The following is a 19,401-nucleotide window of genomic DNA, read 5'->3' on the forward strand; positions in this document are numbered from 1 at the left end:
TGGTAAATGTATTAAGTCCTTGAGGGGGTGCTGTGTGGTCCAATCATTCATTCTGACTCATCAAGCTCCGCCCACCTCGTGTAAACTTGACTTGTATCCGCATTCTTTGTATTTCCATTTCTGTTTCTGTACTTCATACGTTCACCACAGCTGTTATGAAAAGATGTGCGCTCGCCACCCAGTGGCCAGTGCTAAACTCTAAAGTAGTTTAAAAATGTTTATATATATATATATATATATATATATATATATATATATATATATATATATATATATATTTATTTTTTTTTTTTTTTTTTGCTTTTTCATGAGCTATATGGTCCTTTCCACTCATAATAGGATGTTTCTGTAATCATTAAAGATCTTTACACACTTGCGTATTTGACATTGTATGAAATTTGACTGTCCTCAAAAAAAATGTCAATCATTGTTTTCTCTTTTATACACACACACATATCAAAAAAAAAAACAAAAAAAAAAAACGTTTTTGTCTACAAACATATTGCTCAATTATGAATAATGAAGATTTTGGACACTAATAATATTATATTGTATTTTGTATTGTATTTTGTGTGTTGTGCTGTGACTTTGACGATCTTTGTTGCATTAATTTCCTGTTATCGCTGTAAAGCTGCTTTGAAACAATCTGTATAGTATTTACCTATCAGTAAATGCTGAAAATTTAGATGAAACAGGAGTGTGGAGGACTCCTATATAGTAACATTACCCACTTCTGAGGGGAATTTTGAACAGGGCATGGAGTTTGAAGGTCAGGTTCACCCTTCATAGTATATTTCAGTGGTAATGAGCTTTTTTCAAATCTATCAATATTTCTCTTATTGCTGCAACTTTTTACATTGACCAGCATTTACCTACTGCAATAACTATAAGCCATACTTGAGACTGTCCTGAATGTGACCGATACACTATCAAGGCTACCACCTTACTTATATCATGCCACTTGGCACTTTTCAAAAGGCATATCCCATGGGAAAATGAAGTTATACAATTTTGTGAAGTGAAATCCTTTTGAATACAAAATCATTGACCACAAAACACAATGTGATTTCAAAGAGTACGACACTATGCCACATGTCCAAAAATGGTAATATGGTCCTTTATGGCTATTGACCTCAGTCTTTTTATTATTGAGGTGTACTTAAATAACATGACTGCTGATATTACTATCTTATTAGACGCTTGTGTTTGTGTTTTTTCCTCCTTTGTAAATCATTTTCCATGACGTTTCTGCTAAACGAATGAATGTAAACAAGGAACAAACACGTTCATTCTTTGTTTCCAAGGGAACTTCGAAGAAGACGGCGAACTTCCGGCGTGACTTCAGTTGCTGCAGCTTCACGCTCAGAGTGATGTGAGAGAGAGACACAGACATGGAGTTCAACTGAGCAACAAAGTAACGGATGAGCCGCAGCACTTAAACGGCCGGGCGGGCGGGCGGACGCTGGAAACGATTCTCCTCGGAAGCGCAGAAGGAGATCGCGGGTTGCAAACGGCGGTTTTATAATAGATCAGCGTAAAGATGAAGCTCTTGAAGCCGAGTTGGGTCAATCACAATGGTGAGAGCAGCAGCCCGACTGTGTGTGTGTGTGTTTGTGCAAGAATCCGGGGCTTCAACTTGCGCTTTTGTTATGTAGAGGGACGGATCTGGTCTCCTCTGCAGTGTTGTACTTGCGCTCGGATTCTTGTCTGCACATTTTAGCGCAACACGAATCATAGTAACCGACTGTTTTGAGCTTGGCTGGTTTTTAAGAAGCCAAACCAATAATATATGATGTGCACACCACCCATTTTGAAGTTGCCAAAGACAGGCAGGCAGACCTGTGACATGGGTCGTTCAAGCTGGAGCTGATGGCTGTTATTGCACTGTGAAAATTAAGTCATTTATGTAATTTAAGAGATTATCTGGTCATAATTAACCGATAAAATCAAGCATGTGACATTGTTTATATCTGTTATATGCTAATGTGGCCTTTTTAACCTGCTTTGAACTGCATGTATTGTATACATTTGTTGTGTTCTATCATTGCATATTTTGTACTCTTTGACCATGTTAGACATGTATTTGTGTTGTAAAAGTGTTTTTGTTTTCAGGTAAACCGATATTCTCAGTTGATATCCATCCAGATGGAACCAAGTTTGCTACAGGTGGCCAAGGTGAAAATTCAAACCTTCTAACATATATTTTCCTGTTATTTTTTGGCTAACTATAGTATAGCTTTCATATTTTATTTAATTTTATTATCTATTTTTGTGAAAGGAAGTTTAATTTCAGTCCTAATTTAATAGTTTGTCATTAGGAACTAATATTTTCTATGCTGATTGACAGGTGAGGACTCTGGGAAAGTGGTCATCTGGAATATGGCCCCGGTTCTTCGAGAAGAGGACGAGAAGAATGAGAATATTCCCAAATTGCTTTGTCAGATGGACAATCACTTAGGTATGACCTGTTTATCTCTATCCTCTGTTTCACAGACAAGGCTTAAGCCTAGTCCCAGACTAAAATGCACGTTTGAGCTGTTTTACCTGAAAGCAACTTGCACTGGCATATCTTAAAATATGTCATTGTTTTGTCTCAGGATGCACACCAGTAATGTTTTGTTTTGTTTTTGTTTTTTTTCCCCCCTAAGGCACGTTTATAAAAAATACTTAAAAGCCCTAACTGAACTCAGGCCTAATCCTGGCTTAATCTAAGCCCTGTCTTTGAAACCAGGCTATAAAGTAACAAAGAACATTTGTGATTTGTTGCTCTTTTAATACTTAATTTTGTTGCATTTAGACACATATTTTGCTCCTGTGTAGATTGTATCTTCTCACTTAAATGTATTTTAAACTCCTTTGGATATGAACTGCACTGACAGAATGTGAGACAGAATGTGTGACACTGATGAATATTCAGTATCTAATCAAATGTTTTATGTAACTTTGTGCATTTCAGCATGTGTGAATTGTGTGCGCTGGTCAAATAATGGCTTATACCTGGCGTCAGGAGGAGATGACAAACTGGTCATGGTGTGGAAGAGAGCGGCGTGAGTAAAACTGACATTTTTTTAACTTTCAACTTTAAAACACTTCTCATTGATCGAAATTATATAACAATTAAAGGTGCAGTAAGCGATTTCTAAGAAACACTTGATATTTGAAATGAACCCTAATACAGTGTCTACACCGGACGCAATCGTTGTCGCTCGTGATGCAACAGCTAAAGGCTTTGTGTCAGTATGTCATAAATAGAACGAGGCATCAGTTTACTGTCAGAGATTTGTCGCCTGTGTTGTGCTGCTTCCAGTGTAGACAGCATCACTAATTAATTTTTAATGGTTCTATTATCTTTTGTTGCATTGCATTGCGACACTCACATCCGGTAGGGACACAGTGTAAACACACCCCTTCCTTCATTGTTCCGACCCCAAAATGCCCAAACGCAATGCAAGAGTGGATGTCTCTTTGTCATCGCTGAAAGCAAAGCAAAATAATGCTCCAGACAAACAATGACACTCAAAACTGTCCTGTTACTATAGCTAACGTTACAATAACAGCTTATCTTGGTTCTATGAAACATAAAAACCAATGTTACTTACATACATATGGAGTAGAAACAACGCAACCTCCCCATCCATTTTCAGGCTTTCACGCTTAGGTCTCTCACTGGAAAGCTTTTCTAATATCAATGCGGATCTTAAAGCTCTTGCCTGATCATAACCCTGCTTTTTCCTGTGATATTCCTCTGACCTTTTCTCTTTTGAAATGTCTCTCATCCATCTCTCTTTCTACAGTCTTTCTTTTAACCTCCATCTTGCTCACTCTCTCACTGCTCCCCATCATGAGTGGTTACGCCCCCTAACTATTGATTGGCTGCAAGTGTGTTGTGGCGCTCGGTCCAATCCACTTTCAACAGCATTTCTCAGAAATCCCTTACTGCATCTTTAAAGAAAACAAAAAGAATTAGTAAAACAGTTAGTTTTGTGATTAGTTTCAACATTAAAAAAAATGTATATTAACTTTTTGAAATGTTCTAATAATATTAATATTTTTATGTATATTTGAATAGGAAAGCATTTTAAAAAAAAGGATGTGACACTAAAAATATATATATTTTTTAATAGTGCATTCTCATTCTGTCTACTGGAATACATGTTTATTTCCCAACTTTTGAATGCAGATTGTTGACTTTCTTTTGTTTAAAGAAACAAACAGAAGCCACACATGCATCCATGCGCAGATCTTTGAGGTATTTTGTGGTATTTCTTTTGTTAAACAGTTTCATAGGGCCAAGCACGGTGTTTGGATCCAGCAGTAAACTGGCTAATGTGGAACAGTGGAGGTGCGTCATGATTCTGAGGAACCACACAGGAGGTGAGGAGAAAAATGTGATTGCTGGATATTGTCCTCGGTTTTGGCATTGTGTGAAGCACATGTGGTGTTTTCTCTCAATCTGATTCAGATGTAATGGATGTCGCCTGGTCACCTCATGATGTCTGGCTCGCATCCTGCAGTGTGGATAATACCATCGTTATATGGAACGCTCGAAAATTTCCAGGTGAAAAGTGAATTTGGATCTAAGAAAAAGTCTTGCGTCATTTGTTTGCAGATGGCACTTGGGTTTGATATGTTTCTAATGCGATGACATTAAAGGGTTAGTTCACCCAAAAATGAAATATCTGTCAATTAGTCTCTCATGTAGTTCCAAACCCGTAAGACTTTCGTTCATCTTCGAAACACAAATAAAGATATTTTTAATGAAATCTGAGAGTTTAATCTAAATCTTCTAAAGAGACATAATCGCTTTATATGATGAACAGATTTAATTTATATTTATATAGAGTACTCAAATAGTAATAAGGTCAACTTGCTTGACGTGCAGGAACAATCCGCATTGGTTCTTGCGGAAGTGTGCCGGTGTGACATGCAAGAATGTACCTTATTGGTTCTCATACTTGAGCTCCTGTTTACCAAATTTGAGTTCTCTATGTACATTTGCTCATCAATGTGTATTGTTTATATGTTAATAAAGCCTAAATTAAATCTGTTCATCATATAAAGTGATTGTACCTCTTGGATTTGACTGCTGAATTCATATGAATTTATTTTACAATCTCTTTATGAACGTTTTGACATTTAGACCTTCAGAAATGTCTCAGATTAATTAAAAATATCTCTGATTCGAAGAATAATGAAAGTCTTATAGGTATGGAACAAGAAGAAGGTGAGTAATTGATGGTTCATTATTGGATGAACTAACACTTTAAGTGTGGCTTAAGTGCCTAAATACTGTTATGGCCACTCTAATAACATCTAGGTTATTTTCGTCAGGCAATATTATAGAGGTTTGGCTTCTGTATCAATAATCTCAATTTTTAATTTGCTTTTGTCTGTGTATGCCACAGACATTGTGATGACTTTAAAGGGACACACAGGGCTGGTGAAAGGCCTGACGTGGGACCCTGTTGGAAAGTACATCGCCTCTCAGGCAGACGACCATAGCCTGAAGGTCTGGAGGACCATGGACTGGCAGCTGGAGACAAACATCACCAAACCCTTTAGTGAAGTAAGACTTCAGACTTCACACTGCTGGCCAGAAATGCCAGTTTGGGATTGTATTTACTTTTTTGTTTATGTTATTTTCGATTTGCTTATTTTCATCTTTAAATTGTTTACATTCACTTGATCCTGCATTCTCTCTTTTTTTTCTTTCTCTCTTGCTTTGATTCAGTGTGGCGGCACCACACACGTCCTGAGGCTGAGCTGGTCTCCAGATGGTCAGTACCTGGTTTCAGCTCACGCCATGAATAATTCTGGGCCCACAGCTCAGATCATCGAACGTGACGGCTGGAAAACTAACATGGATTTTGTGGGACATCGAAAAGCTGTTACTGTGGTGGTTAGTGTTTGCTCAAATCATTCATATTTCACAGAGAAGCACGCATTGAAATCTCCATCGTGGTTTTTACTGCAGTATATGCTTTTGTTTGAATGAAATCATGATTATTTTTATAATTGGCCAAGCTCTATAATTTGATTCTTATCTCTTTATGAATTCCTCTCTATCTCTCTGCAGAAGTTTAATCCTAAGATCTTTAAGAAAAAACAGAAGAATGGCAGCACACCCAAACCCAGCTGCCCGTACTGCTGCTGTGCTGTGGGTAGTAAGGACCGCTCGCTTTCTGTATGGGTAAGAGACTTCTGGCTATCAACCCTTATTTTTTTTTTATCCTTCATCAGCCACGTTCGCTGATTGGTTGTTGTGATTATATTTTAAAATGCTATTTATTCCTGTGATGGCAAAGCTAAATTTTCAGCTGAATTTTCACCCATTACTCCAGTCTTCAGTGTCACACAATCCTTTAGAAATCATTCATTTGGTGGGGGAAAAAATATCTTATTATTATCAATGTTGAAAAGGGTTGTGCTGTTTTAAAGGGTTAGTTCACCCAAAAAATGAAAATTCTGTCATTAATTACTCGCTCTCATGTCATTCCAAACCTGTAAGCCCTTTGTTCATCTTCGGAACACAAATTAAGATATTTTTGAAGAAATCTGAAATCTTTTTTTAGTTTTTTTTTTTTTTTTTTTTTTTATCCCCATAGAAAGCAAGATAATTGCCACATTCAAGGTCCAGAAAAGAAGTAAATACATCCTGAAAGTAGTCAATGTGATTACAGTGGTTCAACCTTAATGTTTGGAAGTGTTGAAAATACTTTTTGTGTGCAAACGCAAAACAAAAATAACAACTTTATTCAACTATTTCATCTCTCCCCTGTCAGTCATCTACGCTGTTTATGTTGTATAGACAGTGCAGGCTTCCAGGATCTTTGCCAGGATGCCGACTCAGTATTGGCTTCATTTATAAATGAATAGAAAGTTTAAAAGAACAGCATTTATTTTGAAATAATCTTTTGTAATGTAAAATGTAAAAGCAATGTAGAAGTCTGTCTAAAAAAAAGTTTTAAGTCTTCTGTCACTTTTGATCAATTGAATGCATCCTTGCTGAAAAAAAGTATTAATTTCTTCCAGAAAAAATGTTACTGACCTCAAACTGTAGTGTAAACAATATTGTAGTTATGCTGTACTCAAAAATATTGTTTAATGTTAAAACTGACAACTGACATGAGAAGTCAATAAATCACATCTCGTCCATGTCCATGAGTTTTTTGTCATAACCAGCTGCAACCATGACAATGCATTTTGTCAGTCCCTCTGGACTGTGAAGTAGTCCAAAGCTCCACATAATATGCTTTGACTCATTTTGTTGTTTTACACAGTATTTTGCTTTCAATGAGGACAGAAAAAATGACATTTTTTCACGCAGTGTAAGGGAATGGTTTCTGAATATTAAGATAATGCACCTTGAATCAGTTGTCCTGCTCTTGTTTTTCAGCTCACCTCACTCAAGCGTCCCCTGGTTGTCATTCATGACCTCTTTGATAAATCTATTATGGATATTACATGGTAAGAAAACAGCTTTTCTATTTTCCAAGCTTTGTAAAGCATTGTAGACATTGTAGTTGGGTAAAAACGTATATCCAACTGACGACTACTGGTCTTGCATGAGAATGTTGTAAATGGATTGTATCTCTCAGGACACTGAATGGGCTGGGACTCCTGGTGTGCTCCATGGATGGGACTGTAGCCTTCCTGGACTTTTCGCAGGATGAACTGGGCGATCCCTTGAATGAAGAAGAAAAGGTGGAGAAAACACACACACACACACACACACACACACACACACACACACACACACACACACACACACACACACACACACACACACACACACACACACACACACACACACACACACACACACACACACACACACACACACACACACACACACACACACACACCCACACACACACCCACACACCCACACACCCACACCCACCCCAGTGGTGGAAAAACTACCAAGTTAACTAACAAAAGTAGCTAACATTGCAGTTTTTAAGGCAACAATACATTTTCAATTATATAATTATTATATTATAAAAAAAAGAGTTTATTTGGCACACAAAAAGTGATATTTATTTGGACACGTTTAGTTAATTATTTACTTATGAATTAAATTATTAATAAAAGAATCATTTTTGAACCATTTGTTGAAATAAACAGTCTGATTGAACAAATTTGCTCACGTGAATTAAATCTCTATGTAAAGGGATACACAAGACAAGGCGAGTGTTTGCTAATTAATTTAGGTTTGCACAATGCATTGTGACAAAAACAGCAATGCAGGGTTTTGCTGTGCTACACTGCTCCTAGTTGGGAGAAAGTAGCTTGTTAGAGGGAAAAGCCACACTGTTTTAAAATCAGCTGAGCTACTGTCATGTCTCTTCAGCACTGCATACATGCGTGCACACAAACTAGCAAGGTGTCGGAAAAGTCTTGAGTCTCCAAAGTAAGATTTCTGTATATCTTTTTTGTAGAATTCTATTCATCAGAACATCTATGGAAAGAGTCTGGCCATCACAATGGAGTCGCAGCTTTCCAGCACAATCATTGAGAACCCAGAAATGCTCAAGTATCAGCAGGAACGGCAGGGAAACCCGAACCCTAATGGAGCACAGGGAAGCGGTCCTGAGAACCAGACACACAAACTCACCAATGTGCTCAATGGAGAGTCCCTGGAGGACATCAGGAAGGTCAGAAGAAAGAATATGCAACAATACACCCAGCAAATGATTAAAATAGTTTATATACTAAAAAATTATTTTGGAAAATAATTTGGTTTCTCATATTTACAACTCCAGCAATGGCTGACTTGCAAGTTTACTAAGTATAGTTTTATGCTCTGTCAGATTTTTTAAAATCCAAACTGTCTAGCATAATTTATTTGCAGGTGCCAATTGGTTTGATATTTAGGCTGTGTCCATACATGCATATTTTTTTCAACTGTTTTCAATGGAAGTGCCACGTATTTAAAAATGCCAGAAGCATGATGTGTTTTGCCATTGGCCAGAGTTGAAAAATTTACAACTTTGGGTGAAACGCAGTGCTTATCACTGTCACTTTTTACCCAGCCGTCCAATCACAGTGGAGAGGGGTGGGAAAAAATACCACACCAACCTTCCTCTCTTTCTATGTGGTTCATTCAAAACAAGGGCCAGAGCAAGTACTATACATTGTGTCGATTTATATATTCAGAAACAAACTATCTGTGAAAATCAGATATTAGTAATACTTCCATGGATATTCGGTATCATAGCAAAAAAAGCACCCCAACAATCCTGCAACACTAAGCGCTGTTAAGCACCCGCAGCTAGCCATTTTCAGAAGAGCGCCTGGCGTTTTCAGGTGGCTAAAATGTTTTGATGGCCTTAGGTATCTAAATTTATTAAATTTATATATTTCATATGTGGCTTAAGAGTCCAAAAGTGTTTAAGTACATTTTGGGACTACTGTAGGTATAAATGAAATGGCAGAATCATAATGCCAAGCCCTAATACACGTAATGAGTGGTTATGCAATATTTAATAGTTTACATGCATATTGGTAGCACTTTATTTTACAGTTCTGTTCCACATATACATACTCATGTACTTATTGTAGTGATTACAATTAATGGGTAATAACTGAAGCTTAACCCATAATGTGTGGGTGTGTGATATAAAATAATTTGCATAGACTTGCACACATTCACATCTGTCTGTTTTCCTGTCTATGTATGAATCTGTGTATTTATGTATAATTTAATACCATGGTAACACAGAAGTTTAGAGAGCTTGAATATTTACACTTTTGTTCCCACAGAACATGTTTTCAGGACTTCAGTTATTATACATGAATTAAAATGCCAGCTTTCAATTCATTATGTAAATGGTTACAGTGACAGGATTATATATTTCACTTTATCTGGTTTAACACAAACGTTGTTTTTGGCATGTTTGTTTGGATTGGGCAGAACCTCTTAAAGAAGCAAGTAGAGACTAGAACCGCAGATGGGAGAAGAAGAATCACACCTCTCTGCATTGCACAGCTCGACACGGGGTAACGAACAAGCTCGACAACACATCTAAAATTATCACTTACCTATACCACTGCATGCATTCAGTGGCTGAATCTTTCGTTCTTTTGCCCAGGGACTTCTCGCCAGCATTGTTTAACAGCGTGCCAATCTTGCCGGGGTCGTCCGCATCTACCCAGCTCACCCCTCAGATCTCTTCAGATTCCAGCACGGCCAACTCACTCGGCCTGCGACCTTCCCACGACCCCACCACCACCTCTCCCAACAAAACTGCTGAAGAAAACAAGGAGAGGTAAGTGTACATGTATGCAATGTAGCAGTCATGTCCCATTCCCCCTCTGTCTTTCAAATTTCTTTTATTGTCTCTGGTCTCTCTTTCAGTGGAACTGCACCTGTAAACTCAATCGCTATGAAATCGACTCTGCTGTTGACGTCTGCCACCAAAATCGAGCCCATGAAAGCGCTGGATTCGCGATTTACTGAAAGGTCAAAGGCCACACCAGGGGTCACTAGTGTACCTGTCACTATAGGTATCACCCCACTTGACAGGTAAAAATGTCTCCATGATAACTGGTGTCATCTTCTAAACTGAACTTAAAAACTAAAGTTTTGTGTTTTTTTTTTTTTTTTCTTAGGGTAAAAGACGGCACGTCTGTGAAGGAGCCGAAAGTAAAAGATGAAACCAGCAGCGACAGTGAGGACAAAATCATGGTGAAATCACTCTCTATGGCCAAGAGGAAGGGAGAGATGGAGGGAGGAGAAGTGGTAGAGAAGAGGAAGAAGGGAAGGCCAAGGAAAGATGCCAAAATGATGCCTGTATCACAACCCTTCCCACAGGTGGCATTTCCTCTTTCGAGAGATGTTTGTAAAACAAGAGGCCTGTTCAGATCTTTTCTCAGAGGGTTTTTACTAGTGTGCAAACTGTGTAACTGCTAAAGCGTAGTATGATAAATAAAGCACTTCTGCTAAAATATTTTTTAAAGAGTATAAAGGTAATTGTTTTTAACATATATAATATGATTTTTATATAAATATATTTATCTACATACAGCATTTTTATACATATTATACAGTACTGTTCAACAGTTTGGGGTCGGTAAGATTTTTTTTGCTCACCAAGACTACATTTGTTTATTATAAATATAGTAAAAAGTAATATTTTTAAACATTATTACAGTTATGTAATATAAAATATAAAAAAAAAATTATAATTTATTCCTTTGGTGGCAAAGCTGAATTTTCAGCATCATTACTCCAGTCTTCAGTGTCACATTATCCTCCATAAATAAATATTTCTTATCATTAATTATAGAGATGCACCAATTTCATTTTTTTTTTGCCGATTCCAATTTCCGATCTTTTTTGTTAGTGAGATCTGCCGATATCGATTTTTGCCGAGTCCGATTTTCTTTCTAAGAACTATAATTGACAACATATACAAACAAAAATCTACTTTTCTTCAATGCAAAGTTTTATTTTCATTAAAAAAAAAACAAAACAAGTAAAAGTCAGTAATAAAATATAAACAGCTCAAATAAATGCAATAGAATAAAGAGAGCTATGAAAAGTTTTTTGGGTTAACTGGGTTTCTATTCAGGTAAGAAATACTACAGAAATTAAAGTAATCAAATGTAAAATGACACATTCAGTATTTTTTTTACATTGGTTACCTTAATTTCTGTAGTCTTTATTGTAAATATTAATACAGATCAATTCTTACCATTAAAGTTATAAACGTATTCAGTCAAGAGCTGAAACTGATTTTCTTTGTCTTTCGATCTTTGATTAACATGACAGACAGCAGCAGGAATATTGGACTGCTGTCCCTTTAAGAGTTTATGAACGGTGTTCAACAGACCCAATACTGTTAAACACAACATGGGTTCACTTTCTTACCTATTTAACGATTAAAAACTGACAGTGTTTATCTGTGTACTCACCAAGATTGCCTGTGCCGCTGGTTTTGACATACTTGTGTATGTATTTGACAGTTTGAGCGCAGGAAGGCGCTTATTTTGATAACGTTACTTGTGAGTCTGTTTGACTTCTATCTCTGTTTGAGACTGATCAGTGGAGCGCGCGCTTTCGGCGTGAGCGCGAAACCTGCAGGAATGACTAAAATTATGCGCAGTAAACACTATTCAAACAAGCAGCATTTATTTGAAATATAATTTGAATCCTTACTGAGTAAGTATTAATTAAAAAAATAAATCTTACTGACCCCAAAGTTTTGAACAGTTTTGTACAAATGTATGTTTAATTGTATATATTTTTGTACATAATACATATAAAATAAGAAAAAATCTACACTAATCAACTGTGACTGCTGTAATCTATAATCTGTATATAAATAAAGAAAAGACCTGAGAGTCTCTTATGTGACTGGGCATCAAAGATGAATTTTGTTTACGGATTTCTAATTGTTCTCTTCTCTTGTAGACTCCAGTCTCAGTGGAGAAAGAGCCTTCTCGAATAGCAACACCTGTAGTGGTGTTAAAACTTCCTACCCCATCCATACAGAAATCATTCAGCACTCAGGTATGGTGCAAGCACTCTTTACACCTAAGATATCAGTTCTGCGTTTACAATTAATGCTCTTGACAGATCATATTGTGTAAACAGGAAGCTCAAGAATAAATAAGCTATTAGAGGATTAAAATCAGCTAATAATAAAACCAAATTTACATGGACTTAAATCCACAGTTTTATTTTGAATTCAATTTTTTTTTTTACTTGCATGCGTAGGTGGGCACAGACTCCGTCACATATCTGGAGGTGGAGAACGAGGTCTCTGTAGTGTCTGGAGCTCGTCTCAGTCAGCTTAAATGGAGCAGAGAGGGCAGAGAGTGGGACACACTGCTGCCCAGTCGCATCATCATAGCCACAGGGAGCAGGTGAGCATGTAACGCATATTAAAACGCACTGGTTTACACCCGATTTTGACATTTCAACTAAAAATACCTTCTTTTTATCTTTTCATAGCGATGTCGTTGCCGTAGCATGCGAGGACCGCACACTTTCTGTCTTCACTGCATGTGGACGGAGACTGATTCCATCCATCATGCTGCCCGCCCCCATGTCAGCACTTCATTGCTCAGGCCACTTCGTCATGGCGCTGACGGCATCAGCCACGCTGTCTGTCTGGTACTGACCCATCCTCTCCGTTTCTCAATAGAAAAGTCAAGAGAAGTAATTTGTTTGTTAAAACGTGGCTGTATTTATAACAGCAGTCAGGTTGATTTATTACTACTTCTTCTTTTTTAAAGGTCAGTGATTAAGTAAAATCTGAAAGATCTAGACTTTATGTTTAATGGCTGGTATTGTCTTTTTTTCTGCAGGGATGTTCAGAAACAGACAGCTTTGGTCAAAAATGAATCTCTGAATCCAATCCTATCAGGTGTGATTTTGTTTTCTTTCTTGAATAAGTTACAGATAGTTCACCCAAAAATAAAACTTTGTTCCAAACCTGTATACATTTCTTTGATCTGCTGAACACAGAGAAAGATATTTGGAAGAATGTTTGTAACCAAGCAGATCTAACCCCCCATTGACTACCATAGTATCTTTTTTCCTACTATGGTAGTCAATGGGGGTGAGATCTTCTTGGTTACAAACATTGTGGAACAACTTGAGGGTGAATTTTCATTTTTGGGTGAACTATCCCTTTTAATGAGCTCTTCCTTCTTTTTATATCTTAAAGTGGAGCTTATTAATTGACCCTTTGCTAAGCTCCACTCTCTTATTTACTGTTGCAAACTCTTTGCACAACATGCCATAGGAATTAACAGGAGATTTCTGCAAAAAATATGAATTTTACTGTTCATAAATTTTCAAAACCCGATTAGATATTATTGTTACATAGGCTGGAAAACATTTTATCATTTGTTAAATGTGATTATTAAAAAAGACTGTGTATAAGAGTCAAGGCAAACATTTTCGCAGAATATATACACAATACCATCTGCGCTTTCCTGCTCTCTCATCTCTCCGACAGCGAGTTGACACAAACCTGCTTCCCCTCACTCACTCATTTCATTTGCGGTGGATGAATATTGTTGGTGTTACAGGGCTTGAATTTCGGCGTGGGATTGTGCGTATTGCTCATAATTTTACTAATTCCCGCAGATTTTTTGCTTACACCCAAAATGCGTGTGCATAAAGCCGCCACACAGTACTAAATTGCGTTCTTTTTTGCTGCTGATTGCGCTTAAAAAGTCAAATACACACAAAATAATGTCAAAATGCGAATAATTGGCGAGTATTCACATAAAAGCGGTCAGTTATGTTTTAAGTGAATGTAAAGAGTTGAGAATGAAAGCACATGTAACAGTATAATGGATCAGTGCATCAGGCCTTAAAGTGACAGCAGCCTAATATACCTGCTGCCAAATTCTAATATTATGAGATAAATATTAAAGATATCAGTGGCAGTTTTTCTCCATGGTATCAATGTCAAAATTGTGGCCAGTGAAAATGCTGAGTGGCTAGTAACTTTGGAAAACCAAAGGGTTTTTTTTTTTTTTTTGTTTGTTTTTTGATCATATAAATGCAGCCTTTGCAAGCATAAGAGACTTTTTTCAAAAACAAATCTTGTGTACCACAAACTTTTGAATGGTAGTGTAGCATAGAAGTGCTGAATCACATGACAAAAGAGTTTGCCTGTGAAAATGATGGGCAGCAATAATTTGACAAATGAATTATTTATCTTAAATCAATTGAAATATTATACCTTATCTCTCTCTCACTCCAGGCACAGACGCCACAGTTAGTCAGTCTCTTTTGACCCAGCAAGGTGTAGCTGTGGTGGCGTTGTCAAATGGAAAAACATACTGCTTCAACTCATCGCTGGAGACCTGGTGAGTGATGCACAAAAAACATATATTGAGTCAATTTCCACTAACATGTAACAACCAGAATGTTGTGTTCACGAGTGAATTGTGATGTGGACTGCACTCTAAATACTTTTTGGGGCCACTATGATTTTTCTGTCTCTGATATTTCTGTCTTTTCTCTTCATATCTAACAGGAATTTGATCGCAGATAAGCAGGACTCTCTGGTACAGTGTGCAGACTTCCGCAATTGCTTGTCCTCTCAGGATGCTTTGGGCTCCATGGGGCCATTGGCTCTTACACAGGGCCGTAATCTGAGGTAATAGTGATTGCTGTGCTTTGCTAATGCTGCTTTCTGATTGGATGACAATCAGCCTTGTAGAGTAACTATCTCACTTTTTGTCTCTCTCAGTGCGGGGCGGTTGGCATCTCGCTTGTCTTCGACTCCTCACCATTTGCAGCAGGGAATAACTCTGGCCTTCTTGGAGAACCAGCTCTCCTCCACCCTAATCCTCCTCTCAGCAAGCGAGTACAGACACTGGCTTCTCATCTACGCACGTTTCCTCGTAAATGAGGGTGAGAGAGAAGGTGGTCAAGAGGGTCCATTAGAAATTAAAATGCTACCCACTTTCTGTCTTTGGTATTGAGAAATAACTGTGTATCTTTGCAGGTTATGAGCAGAGGTTAAGGGAACTATGTCAGGATTTACTGGGACCAGTTCACAAATCCAGTAGCAGCTCCTGGGAGCCAACTGTCCTGGTATTATTTTTTCCTTTTTACTTAAACCTATTATGCTTTTTTACTTTTTCAATGTTCTTTAGTATAATGTTGCTGTTTGAGCAAGTAAATGGAAGTCCAATGTGAGTTATTTTCTATATCAGTAAGCACTGTTTCTGAACTCCCTGAAATGCCTCAACTGTCTTTTAAATTTTCCTCAGGGAATGTACACATCACAATAATCCCTCATTTAAATAATTCTAGCCCAAGGCATACTCAAGAAAAGGGACAAGGTCTTGGTTGAGTTGTATTGTAGTATTGTTTTGAAACTTGTGGTTATGGTAAGGGCCGTGATATTTCCGAAACGCGCTCAAAGTGATTGACCAATCACAACACAATGGTCTAGCTGACCAATCAGAGCACACTGTGCTTTTCAGAAGGAGGAGCTTCATAGTCTGTCAGTAACGCTCTGTTAGTTCCTGTCTCTAAGAAAAGAGGTGCTGCAATAATGTAAAATATGTGGAAAATAATGTGTTTTATTTAACATTCAAGCATGTTTATACAATTAACAAGGCTTCACTATCTTCTGTGTCTATTTCAGGGTCTGAGAAAGAGGGATCTGCTGACAGAGGTGCTGCCTGTGATTGGTCAGAATTTGCGGTTCCAGAGACTCTTCACCGAGTACCAGGATCAGCTCGAATTGCTGCGTATGAAATAGCACTTCACCTTTGACCTTTTGATGTTTCACCCGACCCCCTTCCTGGCCTGTACATGTGCTAACAATCTGCCTTAGCTTTCACTGACAGCACTGTCTATAACGCAGACATGGACACTAATAAAAATGGACAAAAATAATGATGCTTTTTTTTTAAGAATTAATTTGTTAAATGAATTTATTAATTATGTTTGTAAACTTTGTGCCGGAGGTGAGAAAGAGGAAAGGATGGGATAACTCGAATTTTGGGATAATTTTGTTCAAGCACAAAGTTTGCATGGCAGTCATCTTAAAACTGGATGTTTTTACTTCTCAACTAAAAGTTGATAGTGGTGATCCAACTCTCCCTCCCTCCTTTCTTTTTGTCTTTCTCCTTCTGTTCCTATTTGTACAGCCACTTGTCATTTATTTGTAAATGTTTGTAAAAGGCAATTTTTTTCTCCGTTTTCTATAAAATTAAGAAAATGGTAAACCTTCAATTAATAAGGAATAAACAATTTACCAGTTCTAAAATCAGTTGCTCTGTTCTTTCTCTATCGCTCTCTCATGGGTAATATTTGCTTTTGGTGATTTATTTGCTGTGGTGGTACAAAATGACTAAAATCAAGACATTTGTATTGGTTTTTATTTAGTACTACCTTGTTTTGAGCAGGTGGTGGTAGTAGAGATCTGATGTTAAACAATCTGGTGTTGGTGATCTGGTGTTTCTGCGGAGTCCAAAATTAACACTCTCTAAAAGTAGAAATGGGATTTAGCCCCCTGAAAAAACCTGAAGAAACCTGTTGGTTGGAATCTTTTCATGCAACATGAATAATATAATCTGAATCCAGCTAATATAAGTGTGACACATGACTTAATTAAAATGTACACTACTGTTCAAAAGTTTTGGGATGGCAAAATTGTATGTTCAATTACCAAAGTTGCATTTATTTGATTAAAAAAAAAAAAATAGTAAAAACCGAAATATTGTGAAATATTACAATTAAAAATAACTTTTCTATTTAAAGCAGAACTAAGTAACTTTTTTACCTTCATAGTTTTCGAAAGTCCTTACGATGGTTAATTGACTTGTAGTGGTGTGTTTGAGGCATGCACTAACCCCCTCTGGCACGTCTTACGCCAGAAAACAGCACTTGCAAGTTGAGCTGCACCGACCCGACACAATCTTGCTTCATGTTCACGCGAGAGGGACAAAATGCTTAATGGTAATTCAAAAACAATGTATATATTATGACTTTATGAGACAATTTCGAAAATTACCCACCTCCATCGAGATTTCTTGTACTGTATTGGCACATCTACAGCGCTGGTGAGCATTGTAGTCCAGAGCTGCGCTTAGAGTATTTACGACAGTGTGATTCACTGAAGGAACCTGTAGGGGGAGCTTCGCAAATCTTACTGAGTTCCGCTTTAATATGTTTAAATAATTTATTGCTGTGAAGTCAAAGCTGAATTTTCAGCAGCTTTCAGTGTCACATGATCCTTCATATATGAAATTAATATGATGACTTGATGATCAAGAAAGGTTTCTTAAATCAATTTTGCAAACAGTTAAAGGTGCACTATGTAACTTTCGAACGTTTTTTTTACAAGATGTAATATAAGTCTAAGGTGTCCCCTGAATGTGTCTGTGAAGTTTCAGCTCAAAATACCCCATAGATTTTTTTTTTAATTCATTTTTTAAACTTTTTTGCCTATTTTGGGGAATCATTAGAAATGCGCCGATTCAGGTTGCGGCACCTTTAAATGCTCACGCTCCCCGCCCACAGAGCTCACGCTTGCCCTAAACAGTGCATAAAACAGTGGCTAATGGCTAATGCTACACTGTTGGAGAGATTTATAAAGAATGAAGTTGTGTTTATGAATTATACAGACTGCAAGTGTTTAATAATGAAAATAGTGACGGCTCTTGTCTCGTGAATACAGTAAGAAACGGCAGTAACTTTAACCACATTTAACAGTACATTAGCAACATGCAAATGAAACATTTAGAAAACAATTTACAAATATCACTAAAAATATCATGTAATCGTGGAACATGTCAGTTATTATTGCTCCATCTGCCATTTTTTGCTATTGTTCTTGCTTGCTTACCTAGTCTGTTGATTCACCTGTGCACATCCAGACGTTAAGGTTAATACTGGCTGCCCTTGTGTAATTCCTGGAACATGGGCTGGCATATGCAAATATTGGGGGTGTACACCCCGACTGTTACGGTGTTATGTTGAGATTCGCCTGTTCTTCTGAGGTCTTTTAAACAAATGAGATTTATATAAGAAGGAGGAAACAATGGAGTTTGAGACTCACTGTATGTAATTTCCATGTACTGAACTCTGGTTATTTAACTATGCCAAGATAAATTAAATTTTTAATTCTAGAGCACCTTTAAAATTAACAAAAAATAAATAGAGAACGGTTGACAGGATCTCGAACCTCCAGGAAATCACCCCTTTAAAAAAAAAAAAAAAAAAACGCTAAACAGAGCAGAGTCTGCTTGCAAAAAGAGAACATGACAAAGCTCATAATAAAACGAGAATCGAAACTGGCTTGGCTTTGCAGAGATGGCGATAACTGAAGGATTTGAAATGTTGTAAAAGCGACGCGGAGATGGCATTTTTAATACTCAACAGGTGAGTAAGGTATTTTATTGGGCAGATAAATTGTATGTAGCTCTCTAACGGAGTTCATTGTAAAGCATTATGCAATCTAATGTGAGGGGACATATTTTATTATGGTTGCTGAGCCTGAAGTAGTGCTAGAATTTATTTTCGAGCAAGTACCGTGTCTACTGTAGCTAATGGGTGTAGCTATACAGTGACGTCTTCGGCTAGTCAGCTTGAGATCCTTTCCATCTAAACTGGTTATATATTATGAGCAGTAGGATAACCATATTGATCCTCACGGTCACACAGAGTCGACGCACAACCAAAACAATGTTCTTCCAATTCCAAAATGCATTCAGTTTTGTTTTTTACACAGTCATACTGACCCCGCACTTTTGAACTTTGTGTCCTTTTTATTATATTCTTTTAAATTATTATGAAGGTATCTGATTATTCTGACTAATGGAATACTATTGCATCTTTGTAAGGTTACACCACAATCCTACTGAATCTTGCTTCCCTTGAACTAGAATGATAATCATTAAGTTGTGTTAACT

The 19,401-nt window shown here is 37.2% G+C and overlaps 1 protein-coding gene across 2 annotated transcripts; it reads left to right on the forward strand.

The window, feature by feature from the left end:
• Positions 1-1,321: 1,321 nt before the first annotated feature.
• Positions 1,322-16,754, forward strand: hira (histone cell cycle regulator a). 2 transcript variants are annotated; one of them, XM_067406095.1, is made up of 25 exons: positions 1,322-1,577; positions 2,113-2,175; positions 2,348-2,458; positions 2,957-3,047; positions 4,280-4,374; positions 4,463-4,558; positions 5,406-5,566; positions 5,732-5,899; positions 6,077-6,190; positions 7,397-7,467; positions 7,599-7,704; positions 8,442-8,657; positions 9,917-10,002; positions 10,095-10,271; positions 10,361-10,528; positions 10,615-10,816; positions 12,419-12,517; positions 12,725-12,873; positions 12,962-13,123; positions 13,318-13,376; positions 14,730-14,835; positions 15,006-15,128; positions 15,222-15,397; positions 15,480-15,568; positions 16,128-16,754. In XM_067406095.1, the coding sequence occupies exons 1-25, from the start codon at positions 1,541-1,543 to the stop codon at positions 16,242-16,244; spliced, it is 3,042 nt and encodes a 1,013-aa protein (XP_067262196.1). In that variant the 5' UTR covers positions 1,322-1,540; the 3' UTR covers positions 16,245-16,754. The 2 variants fall into 2 exon arrangements, with proteins under 2 accessions (XP_067262196.1, XP_067262197.1); XM_067406096.1 differs by having other exon boundaries at positions 1,324-1,577; positions 15,222-15,385.
• Positions 16,755-19,401: the final 2,647 nt, after the last annotated feature.

The sequence above is a fragment of the Chanodichthys erythropterus genome, chromosome 13 (assembly GCF_024489055.1).
Source record: "Chanodichthys erythropterus isolate Z2021 chromosome 13, ASM2448905v1, whole genome shotgun sequence".
Lineage (NCBI taxonomy): Eukaryota > Metazoa > Chordata > Actinopteri > Cypriniformes > Xenocyprididae > Chanodichthys > Chanodichthys erythropterus.